At 42.0% G+C, this 26,550-nt stretch overlaps 1 protein-coding gene across 3 annotated transcripts in view; it reads right to left on the reverse strand.

Annotated features, from left to right (window-relative positions):
• Positions 1-784: 784 nt before the first annotated feature.
• LOC114436631 (retinoic acid receptor gamma-A-like) overlaps positions 785-26,550 on the reverse strand; it is a 28,037-nt gene continuing 2,271 nt past the window's right edge. For 2 of the 3 annotated variants that reach the window (XM_028407013.1, XM_028407012.1), the window contains exons 2-9: positions 18,562-18,907; positions 4,676-4,824; positions 4,150-4,291; positions 3,913-4,076; positions 3,597-3,773; positions 3,255-3,459; positions 2,999-3,157; positions 785-2,728 (exon numbers count right to left, since the gene is read on the reverse strand). In XM_028407013.1, the coding sequence (XP_028262814.1) occupies positions 2,415-2,728; positions 2,999-3,157; positions 3,255-3,459; positions 3,597-3,773; positions 3,913-4,076; positions 4,150-4,291; positions 4,676-4,824; positions 18,562-18,730 (1,479 nt within the window). In that variant the 5' untranslated portion in view covers positions 18,731-18,907 and the 3' untranslated portion in view covers positions 785-2,414. Of the gene's footprint in view, positions 2,729-2,998; positions 3,158-3,254; positions 3,460-3,596; positions 3,774-3,912; positions 4,077-4,149; positions 4,292-4,675; positions 4,825-12,752; positions 13,275-18,561; positions 18,908-26,550 lie in introns of those variants that run through there. The other variant, XM_028407015.1, reaches the window with a different exon arrangement.

A 26,550-nucleotide genomic window follows, 5' to 3' on the forward strand; every position in this document is an offset into this window, starting at 1 on the left:
TCATGAGGAGCTTGAATCCCTGAACATGAAGACAACACACTACAGAGATCATGTTTACACAAACATAAGACATCAACAACAAAATGTAATAGAGATTAGATGGATCCAGCTTCAAAGGACATCTGTGATAATATCCTGCCATCGTGAAACAACCTCATTAACAGATTTATTTTTAGTCTCATTTCAGGTGTTATTCAGGTGTAATGTCATCATCTGTCTTTGGTCTTCCTTTGTTAATCACAAGCTTATGAGTACAGGTGAGGCCGTGGTGACCTTGTCCATGGCTTCTTTATTGCACCAGCTCAAATTCAATACAATATTTAAGAGGTTTAAGAAATAGATAAAAGATAATATCATGATTATATAAGTAGAAACATCTTTAAACACTAACGCTGTATGTTGGCCAATGACATGCAAAACGTAGAGGACAGTGGACGCAGGAACAGAAACACCAAAACACATGTTGTAGTGCCTCATCAATCAATTGTGATGTGTCTGATAGGAAACTCACACATGAACAGTCTGAAGCACATAGTTATGGTGTCAGTGTGGATTAATACAGCTTCTGTGTCACTGCTTCACTGTGCTGCCACAGGTGTCACATTTTCACACTTTAGCTGCATTTTTAAAGTTCATTTTGAATCTCAATTCAGCAATCAGCAGTATTTCATGGCTGGTAAAGAGAAATGAGCTGATGGACTGTCTATAACAGGAGTCACACTGTCTTTCAATACACACATCATGTCAGTTTTACTCATCGTCCATTAAAAACTGGTGTACAGTCTCAATGAAAAACAAATATTTATTTACAAAATCGATGTTTTGCATTAAATACAGCACACACAAATTCATACACACCACTGGAAACTCTTGTCCTGTTGTTCCTGCAGACAGGTCGCCCAATGAAAAGCATGTGCTTTGCTGTACATTATGTTGTTCGGTTGCAGCCTCAGAGAAGTGAGGTGCAGCTTCTGGGTCAGCTTGCATCACTGACTTTGTCTTTGCACATTTTTTTCAGATGCTGAAAGATTGGCACTAACTTCACACAGCTTTTGGTACCTGCTCTCACTTGCACACTCATGCACCCACACACACCTGAGGCGTCAGTAAACAGGACCAGTGTGAAGAATTTAGTAGCATCTTGTGGCATCTGTTTGTGCATGAAAGGCCCTCAGGGTAAGTGTTCTGCGGCAAACATTGTCTTCCCATTAAATGGTTATTATCATTAGTGCAAATGGTAGATATGCAGCCATCCACACCTGTCTGGAGGTTTGTTGTGTTACATAAAACCCCAGAACTGTTGCTGTGTTGTTTTGTGGTTAGCACTCATCAGAGTAGACATAACAGCCGATGATAATTGCCATTCAATGGGCTGACACTAAAATCATACACACTGGTCCTTTAAGGCTTCTGTCCCATGTTTAAGCTGGTTCTATGCTCTGAGCTGTACATGGTTGTTGTACCATGAGCATGTGCAGCAGATCAGGAAGTCACCACTGGTATAAGAGGACTTTCGTGTGAGGGAGTTGTTGTATTGTGTGCTGACAGAAAGCACTGTATTGACAGGCGAGTCATGATCCTGATAGAATCGACCTGAGACTGTGTGCTGACATTAGACCTACCCTGCTTGTGTTGTTGTTGTTTTGCATCATTTATTTTTGGCCACAAGCACCGTACTTAAAATTATTAGTGGAAGCTCTCCTTTCTGTTTCAGATAGTTGCCATGAAGTGAAGGATGATTTTCAAAACATGTGCGCGTCGCACTGTGAGTTTGAGTCCTGCTCATGACCCCCTTTTCTCTTTGTTATTGCTCTTTTTTCTTCTTTTTTTTGCTATTGCTTGTCACTGTGTCCCATAAAGCAGAAATGCATACAATTAAAGCTTAAAAACACACACACAAGTCTAAGACCCAAAAGAGCAAGACTGAGTGAAAAATATACAAAAAAAGTAACACAAACAGACATAAAGACAGAACAGAACTGTGTACATGCTTAGAAAAACCATACAATGAAAAAATAAGTAGCATATCTCTGAATAGTAATAAAAGTAATTCTGAGAATTGTGGTGTTCAGGCACCACAGAGAGTTCTTTTGCTGAATTGTTTTTTTTTTACCATCAATTTTATACAAAGCATAGCCCTTAATAGAAAGCAGAGGAGTGCATTTTCTCCTGTCCCACAGCTCCTGCTTGTCTCTGTGTGGACAGTACACTTATTGAAATACAGACACAGTGATTTTTGTTATGGTGCCCTCATCAATCCACTAAAATGTAGTGCTTTTGCTTCTCCAATTCCTCATTTGCTATACTGAATGTAACACTTGCAGTCAGTATATACAGTCCCTGTGTATTAAGAGCCTAAATCTGGGAGGTGTCTGTGAGGCTCAGTGGGAGGAAGCAGCGTCATCTCGTCTCTCTCACTGTGTTTTCCCTGTCGTGCCTTTCTTTTGGCTGCCAGCTGATGCCTCCCCCCACGGCTCTCCATCACTGTCCGCCCCTCGCTCTTTCTCCTCATCCCAGTAGTCGTCTTCTTCCTCCTCCTCTTCCTCCTCGAAGGCCGACTCGTCCTTCTCTTCTTGCTTGATGGCTTGAATAGCGGGAGGTGTGGCTGCGGCGCTGTCGCTTGAGTCGCTGCTGTCCTCGAAGCTGTCTGGGTTCTCCAGCATCTCCCTGATCAGAGGAGGCATGGGACCTGGGATCTCCGTCTTCAGTGTGATGGCTCGTTCTGCACCTGTAGACACAAGAGCAAGGATTTTACTTTTCAGTGAGGAGAAAAGGGACTGGAAAGAGGACTTGTTTTAAAAGGACAGCTTCTTCTTTACATATGATTTCTGAACTGCATGGAAGTCATTTCATGTAAACCTTGATCTTTTTCTAATTTAAAGCAAAAATCATGAAGCTACAAATCTGAACTGATGTTCAGTGCAGCTTCCAATATTCTGCACTAGTCAACCTTAAAGCCTGTTGTTTTTATTTATGTTAAGCTAAATAAAAAACTGACCTTTGGTGCTGATTCCTCTGAGGTCTGTGACTTTCATCAGCATGCGGGGAAACATGTGAGGCTTGTTCGGGCGTCTGCGGCGGGTGTAGATCTTGAGAGCCTCCAACAGTGGCTCCTGCAGCTTGTCAACCTTCTCTGGCTCCTCTAAGTCCATACGATCTGAGCGAGAGGAAACATTAGGAGTATAAAATAAGTAAAATGTTCTTTTCCATCATTAGCACATGATGAAGACACACAGAATGTGACTCGGGCTTACCTCCACAGATAAGACAGATGGCACTGAGGAGCCCTGTCTCTGTGTCGTCCATCTCCAAAGGTAGCAGCTGCCCAGCGAAGGCAAACACCAGGTCTGTGAGAGGACCAAAGCCAGCATTGTGCATCTGAGTTCTGTTGAGAGTCAGGCCATCTGAGAAGGTCATGGTGTCCTGTTCAGGGGTGTAGCGTGTGCATATCCTCAGCATCTATGCAGGGGAAGACAAAGACAGTTTTTAGACATGTTTATATGACAGCTCCTTCAACATGTACAGCAGTTTGGCACATGATAAAGCATTAGGCAGGTGGATGGGTGGCTGGTTAAACAGGAGCGTGGGGCTAGTACCAGGATGTCCAGACATGCAGATTTGAGGAGGGTGATCTGGTCAGCGATGGTGAGCGTAGTGAAGCCTGGTAGCCGCTTGGCAAATTCCACAATCTTTATAATGCACTTAGTGGAGAGCTCACTGAACTTATCCCACAGGCCCAAGTCCAGCTGCACTCTGTGGTCAGCGCTTGAATTCTGGGAGAGAGAAAGAGGGACACTGTCTGTGTGACTGTGCAGAGTCCATACTGTGTGTGTGTCCTTCCTGCAGAGCAGTGAGCTTTGAATGGAGTGTGCGTGTTTAGGGCTGGATGCACTCATGTTTACAAAAACTCACTGTGGTGTATTTTCCTAGCTGGCACAGAGATGGGAAGGTCTCTTGGTGTGCTTTGCTGACTTTTTTAACCAGCTCCTCCAGCTCTCCACTGAGCTCATAGTTCTCTGGCAACACCACCTCTTCCTTCACGTCCTTCTTCTTTTTGTTTCTGTCGTTACGCACCGCTACAGAGAAAACACAGGCTCAGTATCACACATTACACTGCACAGTGAGCCACATGTTTTCTGAGACACTGACCTTCTTTGGACATGCCAACCTCAAAGCACTTCTGCAGCCGACAGTACTGGCAGCGGTTGCGAGTCACTTTGTTGATCTGACAGTTCTTGTCACGGTGGCAGGTGTACACCATGTTCTTCTGGATACTGCGCCGGAAAAAACCCTAAAAACAGGTCAAAGAAAATGTTTTGTACAAAGCAGAGGAATAATCCACCAAATCGACCGAAAAACATATTTAAGTTCATACATCTCTGGTACATGAGCTTAAGACTTTAGATGGGAAAAAGTTATCCTGTTATCAATAATAAAAAAGGTGTTTTGCTAATAAATCCTCTCAGATGATTCATTCTAAATCCAACTGCTACATGTGCAGTACCTACAAGGTTACACTAGACGGCAGCACATCTACAGCATACGGCACCACTGTGTGGCGCACATCTGTCAGGCTCTGGTTGAACATAAGGTTCTCAGTCTTTGCACCGGACCTCAGCTGTTTTACTTTATACACTGTCCTGTAAACTCCGTGTGTACCTCTGTCTTCATTTACCTTGCAGCCCTCACAAGAGCTCACTCCGTAGTGATAACCAGATGACTTGTCCTGGCACACAAAGCACGGCTTGTAGACCCGGGGAGGAGGTGGAGGTGAAGGAGAGCTGGGCACCATCTCCTCTGAGCTGGTACTCTGAGTCTCCACCGCTGCAGAAAGAGGGAGAAACATTTAGGGTCTCTTATTATATCAGAGCATCTTGTTTACATTTATTCTTCTTTGAAACTACGATGAGAGCTTATACAACAACAACTGATTAGGAGAGAGTGGTCAACAAACAACCCCCAACCTCATGCAGGCCTCCCCTTGGAGCCAGAAGGCAAGCTCAAAGGCAGACATTTTTAAGAGAAAAAGGAGGGGGCTCTGCTGATTGACAGGGACTTAAAAGAGACACAATTAGCTGATGGCCAGATGGCCCTGCTGATAAAATGCTGATTGGCAGCTGAGATTTAATTGGATTCTCCATTTACTGGTGAGTGGGGGGCAGCAAGATACCTTTGTTGACTTTTTGACTGACATCTGAATTTTGTGTGTGTGTGTGTGTGTGTGCATGCAAGCAGCAAGCTCACATTTTTATTTGAAAGGCCTGTCCAACCAGACCTGCCCGTATACCTCAAGCTCCATGTGAACAAACAGAGGTGGGATGTTTATGAGACTCGGCTGTCTCCCTCTGTTCCTTCTCACTGTCTCGCTAAAGAAAATGGCACACTGTATAACCAACCATATGCTGGCCACAGGCACAGGCAGCTAATGAAAGCAGTCAAAACAAACAGCGTAATAACAGGCGCAGTGACAAGTTCATCCAGCTGTGGGCTCCTTACACTTAAATTTAAGCAAGGAGTGAAACATCAACACACCTGGTCTGCATTTTAAGGTGATGACTAAAGAACAGCCAGATTCCTTCGAACCTGCCTTTCAACTTTCACCTTCAGTCACCCCAACTTCACCTCCCTCTGCCCATTCCCACCCCCACTCCCTTGTTTCCTGGCCCTAAATTCCTCAGTGCAGGCTGGACAGGGTTTAATAGTTGCCCAGGCTCATAAGCAGCCCTATAAAGGTTGTGTCTCGGATGGGAAGGAGGCCCCCGGCCAGGGTGATGGCCTCTTTATTGGGATCCAGTCACCTTGGGCAGCTATTCACATCAACAGCTCCATCCTTGGATCCCTTCCTAGTAAAAATAAAGAATCTGGGGTCAAAAACCCAAAGTCACAGCCCCTCCTGTCACCTTCAATGGATAGCACAGGACTGAACCAAATGTGCCCCCCCACCCCACTGCAGCAACCCCAACCTGAACCCACAGCTTGTCATTAACAAGAGTGGTAAGGTTTCAAAAAACAGAGAGGCAACAGCACAAAGGAATAACCTAATAAAAACAGAGAGGGAAAAATGAAAAGAGAAAGAAAGTGAAAGGAGGAGGTCAGTCTGAGGACAGAAACTTCCCAGTGACCAAGAGGTTAAATAAAATCCTGACTATTTAACTTTGACCTTGACAGAAGAAGGCCATTGCTAACTACATGACCAGCATCCTGGTCCAGTGATTAGGTCAGTTGATTACATGTGTGCATGAACACATTAGCATTAACTATGTTACTGTCATCTACCAGTTCACTGCAGATATAAATGTTACAGCCTGCTTAATAAGTGTAAGTGTTTCCCTTTAATGTAGATCTGCTGTGCTGACAAAACAGCTCCTCCTGTTCCCCACATTCAGGCATTGACAAAACAACCGGTGGATCCAGTATGCAGACGTCTTTGTTCTGTAATAGATGGTTGGGTGGTTAGAAAACGGATCTACTGATTTGATTGGTTTTATTCACTGATGCTTATTATGATATTTGTCACTATCTAAAGGGACGTCATGGATTAATTTATAAGTTTTAGTTTCCTAAAGCAGGAGGAGAAATAGACACATGATCTGGAGCTCCTAACAATGAAAGCGGTTAGCATTCATTTTACACTGTATGACCCAATGCCTCAAGAATGCATCGAACTACTGGCAGCTTCTCTCTCGTGTAGATTTGTTGCTTCTCTTTGTCTGATATGTGAAAAGAAATTAGGAATATGTCTGGTTTTGGATGTTCCAATATTTTGCAGCCTGCCAGCAGGAAAGTACCTGCAGATAAATGTGAAGTCCAGACCAGCACAGGCTTGGTCTACAGTTTTATTCTGGCTGCAGGACTGAAGTGTCATTTGAACCAGAGGCTCTATCATTAGGTCTATTGGGCCTAAACCTAACAGTAGAAATGAAGTAAATGTAAGTTTAAGTAAAGTAAAAGTATATAAATACAAATATTCAAAACCCTGCAAATAATGTGTAATCTTCTAAAATGTGAGAATATGAGACATGAGAGTGTTCAGACTCTGTTGGAGAACGTATTGTGTTTCACACACAGGTTTATGAATAAACAAAGAGCTGCTTGGTGTTATGTCTTCAGTTTTGGAGCATTACGGTTGAGGTATGGGACATAGAGGTGGCACTGTAACCTGATCACTGTTTTCTGTTTATATAGTAACACTGACAATGTAAAAGTGGCCCTGAGAGAACAAGTGGAAAAATAGCTGCCATTGAAACAGAGAAGCTGCATCTGGCGCCAGGAGAGAGGTAGTGACTGACACTGTCTGAAGGTGGTGAGAGCGGGTGAGGAGGGACGTGACTCAGAGAAACATGACGGCAAGAGACAGGGCGAGAGACGCTGGTGGTGAAGGTGGTGGGGGGGGGGGGGGAGAGAGAGAGAGAGAGAGAGAGACAGAGAGGGTGGAGGAGGGGGTTTGGGTGGGGGATGACTTTACCTGTGTGGCGAAAGAGGGAGAGGAGCCAGAAACTGTCAGCAGCTGTCATCACCCTGAACTGAGCTCAGCCTCACAGCCTGGGCTCAGAAAAAAATACCTCTCTCTTCTTAACCTACAACTCACCCCTCAGTGTGTCACAACAGCAATCAGCACACCACTATTGGACACAGAAGAAACAGCACGGCTCATGTGAGTCTGCTCAATCAGCCAGCCTGACGTACCTCCAACGTAGAGCTTCATGTGCAATCAAACTATAAATAATACTTGTCCTTTGACAGCAGGTTTTTTTTTATTTTAAGTACCACTGCTACCGTCTACCCATACATCCACATGCCTTCATTCCTTCCTGGATCTAGCCCTACTGTTTCCATGTGTCTTTGCCTTCTTCCTCCTCTCCTGTTTCCTCAGTGTTTGTTGTCAGATCAGCACATCCCTGTTTAGACAATAGAAGCCCCTCCGAAAGAAGACACCTTCCTTATCAGCTCAGATGCCTGAGAGTCAGAGCTGAGGAACCAAGATACCAGTCCTGAGAGAAGAGATTTCTAAACCTGATGTGAACAACTTTAAAAACATGGCACCATCACAACTTGTAGTTTTAATAAGAGGAATTGATACACCTTTAACATCACCTGGAATTAGTGTAGCTGTTAGTCATTCCTCCATCGAGTCTTTTAGTCTGAGCACAAACTGATCTGTGTGCTTGCTGTTCATACTCCTACATGCTAAGAATAAAGTGTAAAATTAGCTTCACTTTCCAGCCAAGCAGCTGCACAGCTGTCCATTTGGCTTGTGGTGTAGATGAGCTACACAAGTGATATTTCTGTGTGACAAAGCTGGACAGAACTGATCTGTCATCCTGCATTAACACGCACGTGAGAATGAAAACACTGAGTGTGACTGTGCGCCTGCAGCTCTATAGCCTGAATGCACATACAGTACAGAAGCATCCACAGGGCCTGTGGTCTGTTATACAGTGACATTGAAGGTGTTCTTCATTTCCTGCTGTCTGTGTGGACAAAACAGTGTGACACATGGCCGGTATAGGACCTGCAGCCATGGCTCGGCCTGCCAACATCACACATCTTATTGAACTAGACTTTGCCCTAGGGGCTCCACTGAGTGTTAGACAAACTTTTGACCATAGAGAGGAGTGGAGGATATTCTGAGAAATAAAGACCATAATAGTGAGATGTTTGCATTAAAATATACAATAATGTACCAGAGAGCAAACATTTTTCTTCCTTCAGTCCTCAGACGATTGTTTGGATGACAAATTCAGCTTCGCGCCTAACAAAATGTTCAGCAGCATACTGTGGAATGTGCGTGCACATGTGAATTTGTGTGTGTGGGCTGCTGCTGCTGCTGCTGAATGAGTCCATGGATCAGTTGGACAGTGTGTGATAGTTGTCAGTGTGCAACAACATCGCAAACATTTCAAGAAAGAGAGAGGGGGGAAAACACTGGGATTAATGTCCTTCATTGTTAAATAACCACACAGCACAAAACAGCTCAGTTAAAGCTGGTGTAATGCAGCTACAATAAATAAAAATTCATATTAAATGGAATCTTTATCCCTAATGTTACTGTATGATGATCTGATAAACTGCAGAGACTTTCAACCGCAAATATGCTGAGCAAGTAATTACCAGGACAGCAGGGAGGAGATGGGGGAGATCTGAGTGACAATCCCTTTCATCAGCTGTTCTAAGTTCAATACCAGTACCCCCCCCCCCCCCCACTTCCCTCCCTCCCCCCGACTTCAACCCTCACTAATAACCCTCTTCCCCCCTCTGTCCTCTCCTGCCTTCCTGCCCTGACAGGAGGAGGAGTCCTTCCTGTCATTGGCAGCGCCTTTTAAAGGAAAGGCTGTGAAAACCAGGCTACTGTCCAGGAGATGGCTCCATAAAAACAGCACCAAACACTTAAAAAAAGGAGGCTGGGACACACACAAACACACAACAGTGCAGGGAGGCACACACAGACACATTTGCACAAGCTCAACTTACAAAAACAGAAACCCTGAAAAAAACCCTGTGAACCCTGTGAACGCAAATACAGGCTAAGAGCAGAATTTATCATTCCCTTTCACTAAAGATCAATAATGTGATGATGAGGCAAAGGCTGAAGACTAAACCTAGCACATGACAATCATGTAATATTTTGTTGTTTTTTTCTTCATGGTCAAAAGTTTGTCTTTGTCTATAGAATGTGGGGGAGGGTGCTTTTATGGGGCAGGTTGTTAAATGTAGGTTTTTCCCTCCTGTCCCTTTTGTCCCTCTCCTCTCCTCTCCTCTCCTCTCCTCTCCTCTCCTCTCCTCCTGTTTTTTTGATGTTACAGAGCCTTATTGACAGCTTCCACCACAATAAATGGTCATTGAGTGTGTAGATGTGGCCTTAAAACCATGAGCATGTAATCTAATGAATGCACCTTACTGAAACAAGCTGGAACACGACCCACTGAACCTCACAAGATGTTGGTTCCAAACTGTCACTCAAGAACAATTGCTAATCAGCAGCAGGGGAATGCCCCTGATCCTGCAGCTTTTATACAGTTGAAAAATGTCATGCTTATCTTTTTAAAATATAAAGTACTGCCTAAATAACATCACTTGCCATGTGGGCACTCTGGACAGATGAATCAAAGGGAAAGACAAACTGCAGCCTAACAACCTCACATAAAAATGGTACATTTGGTTGATAAAACATCAGACATGACACCTACTTATGATTCACAGTAGACAGATAATCTGTCTGATAATTTCATCTCCCTGTCTGCAGGAAGCTTAAAATCTTATTATTAAAGAGTTAAAGACTTGATGCAAGTTTATTGCAAATTTCCTCAGCAGCGAGGTGAGTTCTGACATGAACCCACCAGCTCTAAATTATGTAACACAGATAACTATTTAGTATTAGACATCCTCATATTGTTTTCCTATTGTGTGGTTAGCAGCACCTGCAGTCTGGTTATTTAAACTGTTCATGAAACGATGTGCTGAGGCGTTTCATTACAGAAATCTCTGCCTTCCTGGAGCAGATCACACATTGTCACAGTGAACTTGAATTTCCAGATCCACACTGCCAGTTTCCTCCTCTCCACGGCAAAGACAGAGACAATAAAGAGACTCACAAGCTTTTATAACCCAGCGACACACACTTACAAAACTGTAGTGACACTGATGCCAGTTCTTCTCATTGAAGAAACACTGTCTCTTTTAACAGCACAGATCTCCAGATCTTTATCATTGACTGCTCATTGTATCATAGTTAGCTGTGCTCCTCGTGTGTGATGATATGATATGATGGTCCATTGTTAAAGTCGCTTTGATGGAGCGATTTCAAGTGAAGAGTATGCCAAACAAGAAGGAGATTAGCACTGAATAAAGAGTGTTTCCCTGCAGGCCTAAAACTCCAGGACACAAAGAGCAACAGCAGGTTTAATCCCAAATTCCAACTCCTTCCTGCCTTTTAACTGCCCATGCCCCCCCCCCACACACACACACACACACACACTGCCTAATCTCCTAATTGACCCTTTACAATTATAATTGAATCATTAAAAGCTCTTGGTTACACAACACAAGGCCTGTAAGCTGATCCATGTGTGAGCAAAGAATAAACACACATTACTGCTCAGAGTGTTGGAGGAAAGACCAGGGGGATTCTTCAAAAAAGAAGAAAACAAATGTCACTCTGCACAACAGGCAGTGACAGAGAGGGAGAGAGAAGGGTCTGCATGTCCACACCGCCTTTAATACCTCCTGACGTTGAAACAAAGAAGGTGCTGAACAGGCTGACACTGCCCCTGCAAACACACACACTAAAGCTGGAACTCAGAGCAACACTACACAAGCACTGTGTTCACTGTCAAATTAAAAAAACAACAGTCAGGGAAGAGCTGTCACAGTCAAAGGAGGAAGTGGCTTTTAAAGAACGAGAAAAGTTTGTATTTTAATTTCTTTTTTAGCTTTAAAACATTAAAAATAAAGGCATCAGTCTTTAAAGCGGCGTGAGGGTGGCTTATATATCTATATATGTGTTTGTGTGTGTATTGTGGGTGAGTAACCTTGAGGACTGAACAAAAAGGAACTAAATATATATATATATATAAATAAAAAAACATGATCAATGAACATTTGTGGACATTTGTCTTTCAGGCTGGCATCTGGCAAAGCTCCACAGCGAGTTGAAACAGGCCCTGCTGTGGTGTTTGTCATCCTGACTGCTCATCCATCATCATTAGTGAGCACTGTGGACTTGACAGTGTTTGATGCTCTGGTATCTAAATAATTACAGCTGATAAATAGACTTAAAGGTGCTCAGGAGAGACATTCCAAATCATTTGAGGGGAAAAAGAGGGCTGTGGAGGCTGTATTATATGTGAATACACTCCTGCTTTTGTAGACAGTCAATGTTTGATTTTCCACCTCACAAAGCCGAGTGCAATCAAAAGAGTCTGAAAATGGACTCCATGGCAATAACAAAAGGGTCTGCTTATTATTCTAGCAGATAGAGTGAATTTTTCCTCATTTATCTCGGCAGTGTTTGTCTGTGTGGCTGTTCCTATGTGCTGGTCAGACTTATTTCAACACTGTATCTGTGTACCTGTTGCAATCTGTGCCTTTCAGGTCTTTTGAGGAGCTGTCAGAAGAATGTGTGGGTTAGGAAACTCTGATTCATACTTTAACCGGCTTCTCATTCCAAAACATCTCTGTCTCTCTCTTTTTTTTAACTTCTAAAATTAATTTGAGTTTCATGTAACTTCTTCAAATTGCATCAGTGTGTGCACAAATTGAATCATGTGAATTAAATTATTGCACTCCACTTTGTTGATTTGTATTTATCTTTTGAATTCATGTCTAAAGTGTGCGTCTGTGTCCTGCAGTTTTGTTGGCCGAATTGCAGCCATGTGATTTCAAGGCCCATTTGCCTTCAATCTGTCAGTGCTGTTTCTGTTTGGACGCTGGCCGTTGTTGTTTTCTGGACACATCACTGGGGTTAAGTCCCTGTATTGTTTAAAAGAGCTGTCAATCATGTGAAGTCATTCATAAAGAAAACAAACGCTGTGGCATATAAATACACTCCCCAGCTCACTCACTCACACTCACAAAGCACACTAAGCACATAAACAAACAAACTGCAGGGTGAGAATGGGTACACATAATCGAAAGGAATCTGACTCTTCCTGTGGAGAGAGCTCCATGATAACAGAACCAGTGCTCTGATAAGAACACACACACACATAGCTGCTGTTTCACAGTCTGATGGACAGGATGGTAGTAGTACTCACACTGGACGCTGCTGGTCCCGGCCCAGGCAAAAGGGTCCAGACCGGAGAAGTATGGGGCGGCCTTGCTGAGCATGCAGGAGCCTTGTCTGGACACATCGAAGAGGGGCCGAGGGGCCAGCCCCAGAGCCTCCATACAGTCAAACATCACAACAACACCACTACTGTCCTGTACTCCTGTCCTGCAGCAAAGCTGAGAGTAAATCTGACAAAGCTGTCTGTGACTCACAGTAACTTAATTCCCAGCTTGGTCCAGGTGTTCCCTGTCTGTCTGTCTGTCTGTCTGTCTCTGCCACTGGCCCCCAGCTGCCTGTCCTGTCTCTCCCAAATTAGGTCCTTCACTTGGACAAAATCCCTCCTCCCTTCTCTTCCTCACCTCACTTTAGTTCTTTTACCCTCTCTGTTTCCAGTTCACTCGCTTGCCCGCCTGCTCTGCCTTGCCTGCTGTAACTGATCTCAGCTCCCCTCTTGCTGGCTCTCTGGGCCTCTCACACTTCGCTACAGTCAACAGCCAACTATCTGCACGCTCTCCCAGCACTGAAAAAAGGGGGTGGGGTTGAGAAAGAAGAAAAGGGAGGGACGTACAGCCTAAGGAGGTATGTGCCTGAGCTCTGATTGGCCACACACCAAACGTGACCCACTCCTTCAAGTCTTCAAACTCACCTCCTCATATTTTACATTCTGAAAGTGAAAACAAACGCATCTCAAACACATCTCAGCTCCTTTATTCTCTCCTTTATCTTTCTTATTTTTCCTGTGTGTGCTCTTTTTTTGTTCCATTACAGCAGCCTCCATTACAAACAGCCACCACCACATTACTGCAATTTACTGAGGGGATCATTTGCTCATTTTCCCAGCTTTCTGTGTTAATGAGTGGAGGTGACCACAGGAACACACCTGCTCTCTCTCTCTCTCACACACACATACAAACTTCCCAGAGGTTTGTGTAATAGATGTATCCTCATCCATCATATCCTGACTTTTTTTTTAGAATTACTCAAAAAAGTTAATTTATTTATAAAGTCACTTAAAAAGCTTTTAGATTGGTGCATATATTCATTATCCATACACCCAGTAACATTGTTTTTAATACAGCCTTTTATTAAACTGTATCATTATGTCTATAAACCTTGCATTCACACATATGCGTAATGTGTAGTCAGCATGGATGGAGAATGTACTCTTTTGCAAAACATACTTACTATAATATACTATGTCAAATTTGTTTTATAAAGAATGTAAGAAAAAGAGTTTATCAGGCAACAAGATGAGCTCTGCCAGTTCTCTACTTTTACATGTATTTCTATATAGTGTTTTTACTGATGTATTACCATGCAAGCAGTATTTAAATATTGTTGCAGACTGAGGTAGATATTGTCATGTTATAAAATTCAGATACCCTATATTTAATATTATATGTTACCATGAATCCTAATGGTGTAAATAGATGTCACCCTAATGTAATGTAGTAAATATTTTAAGTAATAAATAATAAAATATATTTATTGTAACTTAGACCACTGCATGACTGGGGCTGTTTTCAGAGATGCATATGAAAATGAAACGATAAAAAATCGGTTCCCCTGGGCTCTGACCCAGCCTAATTGGGTCAATTAATAAATTAATTCACATTTTTGCAGTTACAGTCTACACATCATTGGTCATCCATTCCTGTGGCACAAAGTTCTATTTGTCTCTCTTTCCATTTGGTCCTGGTATGTGTGGCTATCTAATTGAATTCTTTCGAATCTGTTCAAATAGATTCAGTTATCCTCCCTCCTGCAGCTTCAGTCACAGTGAAGTGCGACTGCGCTGCAGGCGAACCGCACTGGCCTGAAGTCTGGATAGTTTGTATACGAGACAAACTCGCCCTCCTCCCTTTCCTTCCCTCGTTCAAGAGGGATGAACTCTGGAAGAAACCCCCACTGGGGCTTTAACACCCCCCCTCCACACACACACACACAGACTTCCGAACTTGTCCTGCCTGTGGCTGTGCACGCTTCATTTTCCTGCAGTATGTTACAATTATCTGTTTTCTTTGTGTTTCTCCTGCTTTTTTTGTTTATATTTCTTCCAACACCCTGAATCCATTTTAAATTATTATTTGGAGGATAATAGGAGACACCACTCCTGCAGGTTCTGTTTTATATTATTGTTTTTATTCATTTTGCCAGTTATCCCCTCCTCTTGTTCTCAGTGGAGCTTTTACCTGCTTTTCACGCACACTCACACACTACAATGACGCACTGCAGGGAGCACAGCTACACAATATCAGCCTGCTGAGCTCTCTCCACACCTTGAGACAATTACCCTCCCTGCCTCGCAGCACCCTGCCCCCTGTTGCTGCTTTGAGGAAAGAAGCACACTGATGCAAGGAGGGGGTGAAGAAGAAGAAGAAAAAGTCTCATTCTCCTTCACTTTTAACAAAACATAGCCTCACTCCCACTCTTTTAGTACTTTGGGCAAATTAGAGCTCTCTGCGTTTGAAACTTAAAACACGGGACTCCCCAGCCAGCTTCGTTCCATTCTCCTTCTTTCACAACTTGTAAGAGGAGCGAGTCACGTTACAACTCTTCACAATCAGGTTCTTCAGCTATTCATCTTGTCGTCATGTCTGACACAAACACAGAGGACTGAACAATGGCCTCTCTCTGTCTGTTTCTCCACAGGCAGCTCCTCCTGCTCAGCCGCAGATATTTGCACAAAGTCTCGCTGCGGTCATCAGCAAGCACACCAATAGTCACAAATGTGAGGCAAAGAGCGCAAGACTGCTGTTTGTGATATTCATGGGTGTTGGAATGTGCAGCCTACAGAGTGGCAGTGGAAATCTTTTTGTGTGTGTGTGTGTGTGTGTGTGTGTGTGTGTGTGCATGCACTAAGACACACGGGCAATTATGTGTGTATGCGCTTAAACAGAGTGCCTGTGATGACAGACACAAAGAAAAACACACAAGCTTCACTCTGTGCCTTTAGGTTCAAGTTACTAATATTGCATACACACACACACACACACACACTGAAAACATTACAAAGAACAAGATGTTACTAGCAGAGAAGTTATGAAGGAACATAGTGTTCACAGTGGAAAAATCGACTTCTTTTCTCCATAATATCTCTGACTTCTTCTTGATCCAGGTGTCAGACAGTGATCAACTTATGCCTGTGAAAACTGTATTATGCTATTGCAGCAGTTCCAGGAAGCCCGGAGCAGAGAAATGTGTGTTTTGTGTAATTCTTACTTCTATTTGGATAAGAAGAGATCCTACCCCACACTGTATGATTGAATACACAGTGGGGAGCTTTTGATGTGGGTATCTGCTTATTTCAAGTCCATGGATGTTTTGTGTTTCATCTCATTGGGGAACAAAGTCTCGTCTTCCACTCACACTGATTAAGGTCTGGTTTGAATTCATTTGCAAATCAAACTGAGACTTTCTGTACTTTGATTTACTTAATTTCACTCACACTGCACTGTATTAGCTGCACTGTAAGGTTTCCTATTAAAGCTCCTCTTGGCTAGCAGCCACAATAAATTGTCTATTTATATGCAATGTCTACTGAGTTAATATGATTATTATGATTATGCTTATTAATAGATAAATGTGTCAGCTGCTTTCCACATCATGATGTAGTCATCGTGATGGACATGCTAAGAAAGGCTTCAAACAGTAAATCTAATAATGGACACGCACACATAGACACAGACACACACACACTCACACACATTTGAGTTTAAATCTGCAGCATCTGCAACACAATTCTGCTTTTGATTTTAATATAAGTGGACAGACAAGTTTGTGCTTTTCTTTGCTGTTCTTATTGCCACTCATCCTTTCATCCTTTGAATTTACTTTTTGTGTAACTTCTCAAGTTACACTAATTATTATTATTTTATTTTTTTTTGCCACTTGGTTCGTTTGTAACATAGCATAAGGTCAGGAGACAACGCCAGAGTAAAAGCCCTTACTAACCTTTGATGGACAGAAAAGAGGGACTAAGCTGTGTTTCATGTCTGTATTCAGTATTGCTCCACAGTGGTTGGAGGGTTTGGATGGAAGTTATTAGGACACAGGAGGTTAAGGTGTGTGTATGTGCATCCTCCACGCACACGAGAAAGTCGACTTTATTTACATCTTTTTAGGAGACATGATATGAGCAGTGGACTTCTGCAAATCTATATGCACATATCCCTTTTGTGGTTACACCCATGCAGAGGCCTGTGTTGACACTCTGATGATGCACTCTTGCATGCCGATGACGTAAACACCTGTCTTAAAGTTCAGGCAGTTAATTAGCAAGCTAGAGCTTTTAGCAGAATTACCTTCATTCTCTTTTATTGTCATTTTGAACTGCTCCCTTTGGAAGTGCAAAAATTACACTGTGCTTGTAATTATATGTTTACAGCTGAGGGATGAATGTGCTAAAGCCATAAGCTCAGCATCTGGAAAAGAGATTGTTGACCCACAGCCTACTTCAAGGTGTTGTGATTTTTTCTTTCCTGTTTTGTTTTAGAACAAAACAAAAATAACAAGTTAAAATGTGACATAGACATTTAACTTGGCCTATTAATTATTGTTTTGATTGTTACTTGAAACTGTGTATTATTATATGTAATCAATTTATTTGTTTTTATTTCAGTTTGCCTCCTCTTTCTTTTGTCAACCATCAGATAAAATTAAAATCCAATACAATGTAAATAATTTAAATGTGACTGATGTAGATTAAATTAAGTCCATATTTAAGTGACTTAATGCTGTCCCTCATATCTTTGTATCTCATCCATCTATAAAAGTCCCAGAGGCGACATCTAGGAGATGTAATCACACACTGAATGCTACTAGCCATCTGAACTCCTTCTTCTTCTTGAGAAAGAGACTGCAGAAAATGACTGAAGATCAACAGATAAGTGCAGCTCAGTGAACACATCTGCGTGCACATACACAACCAGGATGATTGACAGGAGTATTCAGCAGGCATTTCTATGCCCGATGTCAGTCTGATAAACACACTAGCGTCACCGTGTCGACACCATGTACACATGACTTGAACATTGACACAGTAGCATGTAAAGAGCTCAATTAGCCTGAGATAATATATGTGAAGTCATAGTGGTGAGATCATAGAATTATGAATATATAAGCCAATGATTTTTCTCTCTAAGTTCTGAGAAGAGATACGGAAAAAGGAAAAAAATAAAACAACAAGAGGACTGAAGCATACATTAAAAGTAACAGATAAAGTGTTTTTCACCCTTAATTCCAATTACAGTCTGTCACTATGAAGTGCAATAGCGCCCCCTGTGTCTCAAAAAGAGAACTTTGCCTTCAGCTCACACTGTTCCTGCAGGATAAAATAAGAAACTCACAGACTGTTGAGGACAATTTCTCTTTCTTCTAATGTAAAGATTTGATCTGCCTCCACAGAAAGTAACAAATTACAAAGAAGGAGAATGTTGTGTTTTTTCCAGTCTTTGCTCACCATCTGCCTTGTCTTTTCTTCTCGTCTCGTCTCTTCTCTTCATGCATGATTTAAAGCCTAATTATAACCTCAAATTGGCCCCAAAGACATTTCCAAAACCAGGGAAAGTCCAAAAGGCTGGTCAGAGGACAGGCATTGGACACATCTTGTCATGTGCAGTGGATGTAGGATTAGGATTTCTTGCCCTCTGACTGAACCTTCATTGATCCTTAGTTAACCCATTCAACCTGAGGTCATTCAAATAAATTGCAAAGTATGCAAAGAAAGAATGTACACAATGCTTGAACCTGAAAAAAAACACACATCTTCACGTGTCATGTAAAGCAGTACTCACACAATGCAGCCATCTCTTTAGGAAGGTCTGCTCCATACCGGCCAAAAAGGTGACTACTGGCCAGCAGGTCAAAGGGGGAGTGGCTCCGCATGGAGTTGAACGTGAACGGGTACATCGCGCGAGGAAAGCCCGTCATGTGACGCACTTGGTGTTCTCTGTTGGCTGCCATTGCGGTCTGTGTGAATTTTCTCTCAGTTCTTCGTGCTTTGTCAGGGCCGTATGGTTGGTGTTGGTTGTGCCATCCAGGAGCTGCTGGTCTGTCTGCTGTCAGAGGGATGCTGATTGGAGCGGAAGACCCAGAGAGAGACCAGAAACCCTGTGACCAAGATGTGGCCAGGTCCAGACTCTGTAAAAATAAAAAAGGAAAAAGAAAGAAAGAAGAGATACTGTAAGACACTGGAACCAAACTCACATCAGTTGCAACCGAGTATTCAGAAACGTCTGCAAACAAAACTGAACATATATAAAAAGCAAACACTAAAATAAAAGATGGAGAGCAATAAGAAAGTGTTGACGGAGCAGAAGCAGAGGGGGGTGCAACACTTCTCTCCTGCTCTTTGTCTGTGTTCCAAGTCGTGCAATAATTTTAGGCAATGCCATATGATTTCAATCAGCAGAACTGTATTATAAAGGGTCTCTCTGTTCCCTCTGCCAGCCTGACTGTAGCCAGCCTGCCAGAGAACAGCCAGCCACAACATGGGTACAATTAACCCTTTACAGACACACATAATTACCCAGTCTCAATTTACCCTGCAGCACACCGCCTTTTTTTCGTCACTCGGCTGAAGGTTGTTCTCTTTTCTCACCTTTTCTGTCCCTTAGGAGTCATAGTGTGGCCCTGTGACCCCGTCAAACAGCTAAATGTGGGCAGCCCTCCCTTCATCTTTCTCCCATCCTCTTCAATGATTTCATGAGTGGGTGGAGCTTCGCTCTCTGTGGTGGAGCTGTGGTAAAATACAGCTCAGCCAAAGAATGTCTTGTTGTTTTGGGCCTGCTTCAGCATGGGAATCAAACACCCCGGGTGGGTGAGAGCCAGAGTGGAAGAACTCTGAATTTACAATTGTCCAATGACTAATACTCCAAATCAGCACAAACACATGCTGGATTCTGCTGAGCAAAAAACACAACCTATCACTAATTTGTTTTGGAAGAGAACATGGCCCAGACCTGAGACATCAAGAACCTTTTGTTATCGTTTCATTTTTATAGTGTTTAGCCTTTTTTCTTAGCATTGGTCAGAGAACCCAACATTAGGTCTACTGCCTCGTGCTGCCCTTCATGGAACTGCAGTTATTTTGGCACTCTTGCATTGGCTTTTTTTCACGTTTCACTCTAGATGTTCAACACAGTCTCATTCCTTTATGAGAAATAGCCACATAACTATTGTTGTAATCCAAAGTTGCAAATGTTGAAGATGTTGTGGATGGCTCCAACCTGCAGTAGACCTTTTACCAGGAGTCCTGGGTTCATGTCCACCCTATGACACTGTAATATTGTGAAGAGGTTTATGACTTTTTTGACTGTCTCCTTTAATCTTTTCCATTCACAGTTGGGATTAGGAATTCAAACATAACTGGTTAATTTTAGACTTTAAAAACAACAGGATTCTTATAGCAGCATGTTAAAAACAACACATCAAATAATGCCAATAATAAAATTATATGACTATTTAACATTATGTGATGAGACTATGTTGGGATGTTACCACATGACTGTAACTTTAGAGCTTTATAGGTTAAAAAAAAGTGAAATTTGTGGAACAGCATAAAAAAAGGCTTGTTTGTTTTTGTGCTGTTCTTGGTCTTTTTGCCTCTCCTAGACAAAGCACGTCTTTGTAGTGGAGAGAAACTGAATTGTAATATCTCACCATTGTCTGTGCTACTCTTTTTGTAGAACTCTGCTGTGGTCACCTCTGTTCTTGTTAAAGCCAATCGATTGATTGATAATCAATCAATCAGTATTCTACCTAAATCCTTGCTGTGGACTTGTTGGAGTTCTGCATGTAAATGTGGTTGAATTGACATAATCCTGCCATATATATGTCATAATCCATAATCCATATATATATATATATATATATATATTTGGCATCTGTATGTGGAGGCCAGTGTGCGTGTAAGCCTCTCGTATGAGCCTCTCCACAGATGTTCGTGTACCCACTAATTTGTTGTGTCTGTACAACGACTAGCAGTGCATGGCAGAATCAGCTCATGCATGGGCCATGTCAAGATGAACACTTTGACTTAACAAAACAACCAAATGTGCATGGTAATGATCCAGGCTCTGAATAAAAACTGGCAGTGTCTTGATCGTTTAGAAACTGATGTGGATATATGGACATTCTACACCACTGTGGTGTCCACAGCTATCTGTGTCTGCAAGCGAGCGAAGACTCTCTGAGGATTATCCTCAGAGACTCTCTGAGTTGCCTCTCTAAAGCCAGGACTAAAAGCCTGGATGGTTCATTGATGCTTCCCATTCAGATCTCTTAGAGGAGCAGTCAGAACAATGGAACAACGGACAGCCCAAACCAGGTGTACAAAGACCAGGAAGACTGAAAGCACCTTCTTACCAAGAAGTGAGTTGAAAGTACTGAATCGTTTTCATCATTAAAGTTATTGAGAGGTGATTGATGGGAAAACTGTCAGTGTAAAAAAAGTTGAATATTTTGAATTGTTGCCCTGCTTTACAACCAAATCGTCAGTCCAACTCAGTAAGGCAACAAAGCCGGTGGTCCTCAGTGCAGTTAAGTTGTATTAAAATGTGTTTCCAGCCCTCATTGACATAAATGGAGTGGACAAAATATTCACCTAATCTAAAGGCATCTGCACAACTATTATTAGAGCAAAATTCTTCTACATCCTTTCTTCCCATACACATGCACACAGAGTACGTATCACACATTCACACACAAAGCCACAAAGTCAGCGCAGTGTGTGTTGTTTTTAAAGTCATATTTCCCATATTGACATATTTTCTGTAACTGCTTGGCTCTGCTGCGGTTTTTCTTCACTGCGAGGGCCAGTCAGGGAGAGTCCCTGCAACTATTTCACAAAGAACGTTTGTGTTTGACGATTAAAGAATGTCAAACACAGGTTGCGCAAAGTATGTAGTTATTTTTTTAAAGAAAAGTGATTACATACATGGTGCGGAATGGTCACATTTTGTAAAAACAAAAACATATGCTTACGCATACCTCTCTAAAAGCAGAGACATATACAAGAACGGACATGTAGGCTGCAGCAGTGAATGTACACAGATGTTCTGTGACTTTAATCATGTTCATGGGAAACTAATCAGTGGAAAACACACAACCTTCACACGTGCTGAAGCACCATTGAAAGCGGCAATTGACCTTGAAGAATGAAGCAGTACATACAGGACAGAGGATCCTACCACAGATGCAGTGACTCCGGGCTGACTCTATAACCAATCACAAGTATGAAAGCCAGATGTATAAAAGCATTCAGATGAAGAAGGAATAAAGTGTCGAAAGCTAAAAAAAAAAAAGAAGAAGGGAAACAAAGGAAAAGAAAGAGAGAGAGAGAGAGAGAGAGAGAGGAGGAACATGGGAGGGAGTCTGGAGCATCTGGCAGAGAAGTGAAGTGAGCAGAGCCCTATTAATTAGAGCCATACTGCAAATGGGATTAATAAGAGAAAAAGAACAGACTGTGGTGAAGCAGGATGGGAGGAGGGAGCCAAAGTGGGCAGAGCGGTGCTAGAAAACGTACATAAAAATAAAGACGCAATTTTATTTCCACTAATAAACTATGAAATAATGTGTGCCGGAGCCAAAGGAATGGTTTCTTTCTCTCTAATGAGTAACACCCCCGCCCCCTCATTCTCCCTCTAGGGGGAATACACCTTGGGTAGGGCAACAAAAGCAGTGCTGTGTCTCCGGGCCTCCGGGCCTCAATGCTGCTTTTATGAGACCTGGCTGGGTCAGGTCAAACTGGGTCACCTGGTGCTGGTCCTGCTGACACACACACACAAAAGTGATGCTCCCTTTTTCCCAGACTATGGGGATTAAAAACAGATTTGGTGTAAAAACGATGGGGGTTTCCGTCTCCCTGTCTTTTCCAACAACTTACTACATACAAAATTATTTTCCATTGAATACAACTTTTGGAAGTACTTCACTGTGTTCCGTGTTTTAAACATATTACAGCTGTAAACAACTGAAATTTTAAACCAACTTTTTGAAAAACATGTTCTTATTAGGAGTACTATCTGGATCTAGTTATCCTGGGTGTAAATGTGACTGAATTTTATGGTTTTTCCAACTCAGATCAGCTTGAATTTATGAATCTACACACACACACACACACACACACACACACACACTGAAAGAGGGAGAGAGAGAGACCGTGCAAACTTTGTGGGCAGAGTTTGCTGCATGAGAGCTGCACAATTTCTTCTTTAGCTTGGGTGAATCAAACCAAACTACTTGCACAGCCCATGCATGAACATGCATATGTCAGGGAAGCATCAACTGTATTTAAACTCAAGGAACTTTGTGAGCGCTGACCAAAACAAGTGAGGATGGAAATCAACAGAAAATTTATTATCACTGCTAACACAGGCCCGAAAACGACGACTCATAATTTACAGGATGTAATTCTCAAGCACAGAGAAAAAGATTTAAACTGAAGTGGCTCCTACCAATAGTTTAAATTAATGTATTCAGAGTGTTATCCATCTGTGTAAATTATTGCTCAATAAATTCTTGGGTCATAGATTTTGGTCGCATTTTCTGCACATTATAAAAATGTCCTGATTATCGGGTGGTGTATTTTAGGAGAAGTGGATGACAGGAGAATTACAGTAAATCTTCAGTTTTACAGTATAATGAGTTGTTGACAGAAAGTCTTTGTGTCAGACGGTCATTTAATGATCTCAGTTTAAATGTTTAGAGGAAGCTTGAGGAAGCATTATGGTCAGTAAAAAAGGAAAATGATTATTTTTTCTGAATCATTGTGGATGAGTGAGTTTTTGAAACACAAAAAAATAATAATGAGTCTAAAATGATAGCTTTAAACTAACTAAAATAAGCTCAAACTGAACTATTTAGTATATTTAGTATATTTAAACATACAAAAATGTACTGTATATACACTTGTTCCTCAGTACTAAACTAAAACTTAAAATAAAATTAAAATTAAATTAAAAGTTAAAACAATATATTAGTATATCCACAGCTCCATGGGATATGAAAGAGGCTGGTGTCTCTTCTCGTAGCACCTTCTGCCTGCATCAATAAAACACCCTTTTAAATGTGAGTTGTATTTTTATGGCAAAACTTCACAGACCTGCTGCTCAGTGGAGAAACATGTGAGCAGTGAGCATTTAGTTGGAAACAGTTGTGGAATTATGTGGAAAAATGAACAGTGTTAGCAGGTAAACATTGTCCATCACTGGTGTGACTTCAGGGGTGAGACACAGAGGTGACACACACACACACACACACAGAGCTCATGCTTGAAAGAACTCCAGCTGGAACCAGACACTTAATAAAGTCCATAAATCCGCTCTGCTGGCCTCTCTGATGAATTGCATGACGATGTTTTTTGTTGATTATGTAAAGTGTGAACAGGAAAAGGAAAAAAAACACTGTTTGTCCGATGGTAAACACACTTTGATGTTTTGGACAAAGAACAAGCTGCATGACCCGAAACGCCTGCTTCGTCACTCTGCACCGTCCCTGAATAGAAAGTAAAAAAAAAAAAAAACGTTTTTCTTCATCCTCCCACCCATTTAGTCATCTTTGTGTTTCCAAACATCCAGCTTGGTTCAATCCAGGGTGATGTGTGGCAGATGGAAACTAGATGGGTATCCAATGACAAAGTGCTACAGCCCTACTCTTTTTTGTGTGGTTCATGTGGGGAAATGAGCTTTGCTTTTCTGTCAGTCTTATTTTTTTCCTAAATCTAATCTGATCAGCAAACAGGGAGTATCATATGTACTCAACTTTGCAAACTGGTGTAAACTCAGTTGTGTGTTTTCTGATGCAAAAAAAAAATAACAACGTGAAGACAAACTGCATACAGACACTAAGAAATCCCCGCAAAACTGCCAAATACAAGGAAAGACATGACTTCAGCGGGGACAATTAGCTGTAAACCATAAACCACAATCAAATCTGGCTCATTCTGAGAGAATGTAGCCAACGATGAGCTGTGCAGAGCAGAAAATGCACATACTAACACACAAACATCATTACAGGGGAGAAAAAACACAGGCACCATCACCCACAAACAACATAATTAGATTTTCCAACAAATGACTGCACTATATTTCATGTCAAACTGACATGTAAAAATGTCGTCTGAGGAATACAAATACTGCTTGGCTATAAACCATCTGTGTCTGACAGCCTTCATATTACCGCAAAATGTTTCTGGCTGTGGCAACACATATTTTCAATTTATGCACACAATTATGTTGTTAGCTCAGTCAAGAACGTACACACAGACGTATACATATATTAGGCCACAAAACAACATTTGATATCTATTTTCCAAACGTTAATACTCAGGATGATTGCCAGGCGCTCATCTTATTTAAATGGTTTCCAGTAAACACAATCTGATCTCCATCATCAGGATGATCCCCTTGGTGTTGTCTCAGTGGGGCATGAACATTAGGGCCGTGACACACCAAACAATAATCTGCCACTGCAGGCATCTGTGGTGTTTTCATGTGCTTTTCAGTGATGGGCACTGCCTTGTTATCTTGTCATCTTGGAACCAGAGTCTGCACATTGGAGATCCAGAGATGAAGCTGCATTGTTACTGATAAGCTCAAATACTTATCTATTCCACATCAAGCCAGCAGCTTGGCTACTTTGATGGTTACTTCCTGCAATGTTACCATCTCTTTTATTAGCCAACAATATCTCATTAAAATAAAGGGTGTAGACAAAACCAAAGCGTGCTAAAAATGAGCGTACATGCCATAAACCATACTTTTAGTTTTCAGTCAGGTCTGTGTCCTGTCCTCTAACATGGAGGAGATGGTCCACACTGATGCTAGCCACCAGGGGGGCGATCAAGATGTGTTGGCCTCACTTGTGAAGAGCTGTCATGTCATCATGGAGTCATTGGTCAGATGCCTGGTGGGAGTTCTTTGGTTTATGGAGTATTAGGTGATGGAGGAGATATGGTTTGTTCAGGTGAATATTGTTGTAACAACATGGCTGACTGGAATGAACCAAACTGTCTGTGGTAAGACTGGTGCTAAAATAAAGTGCTGCTTTGTTTTGTGTCTGTGTATCTGCAGTCCTAGCCCCTCTATGGTTTTTGACTAAAAAACACAGACTACTGCCACCTGCTGGTATGGAGGATCATCTCTTCTACTGCAGGACCAAGACATTCATGCAAGACAAGTGAAACAATTGTGCCCAGACACAGTTTTCCTGCATCACTGCTAGTGCTTTGAAAATTGTTTCTTTGTTGCGTGTGGGTTTACTTTACTAATGACCAGTGGTTTAAGGTACATTATTATTACGTTAATTATTGTACTTCAATAAGATTCTGGTACACAAAAACTTCTTCACTACAGCACCTAACACAAAACCCTCTTCATTCTTTTCTAGAAAGTACCGTCTGACTTTGGTCTAGCTCCAGTTCTGAGCCCAAATTTTAACTGTCTGACATACATGAAATAACAATGAATCACTTCTGTGTTAGTAGTGCTAATGGGGATGATGTTGATGATAGGAGTGTTTCATACAACAAACAATGCTGCCATTATGTGGAGTCTACCCCGTGGGCTGCTGAGGGTCTCCAGGTCGGAGCTGGGGTCAGCTCCTGTAGCTCCAGGCTCAAGGGTCAAGGGCCTTATGCAGGCATGTGGTAGGCAGCTTTTCATTTAGTATTAAATTCAGAAGTGATACACACACACAAACACACACTCAGTCTGCTTCTTGCTGCTTCATCCACAGAGAGGATTAGGAGTGTGTTTAGCAGACTAGTAGACTGTGCTGACGAG

This window comes from Parambassis ranga, chromosome 5 (assembly GCF_900634625.1).
Source record: "Parambassis ranga chromosome 5, fParRan2.1, whole genome shotgun sequence".
Classification (NCBI taxonomy): Eukaryota; Metazoa; Chordata; class Actinopteri; family Ambassidae; genus Parambassis; species Parambassis ranga.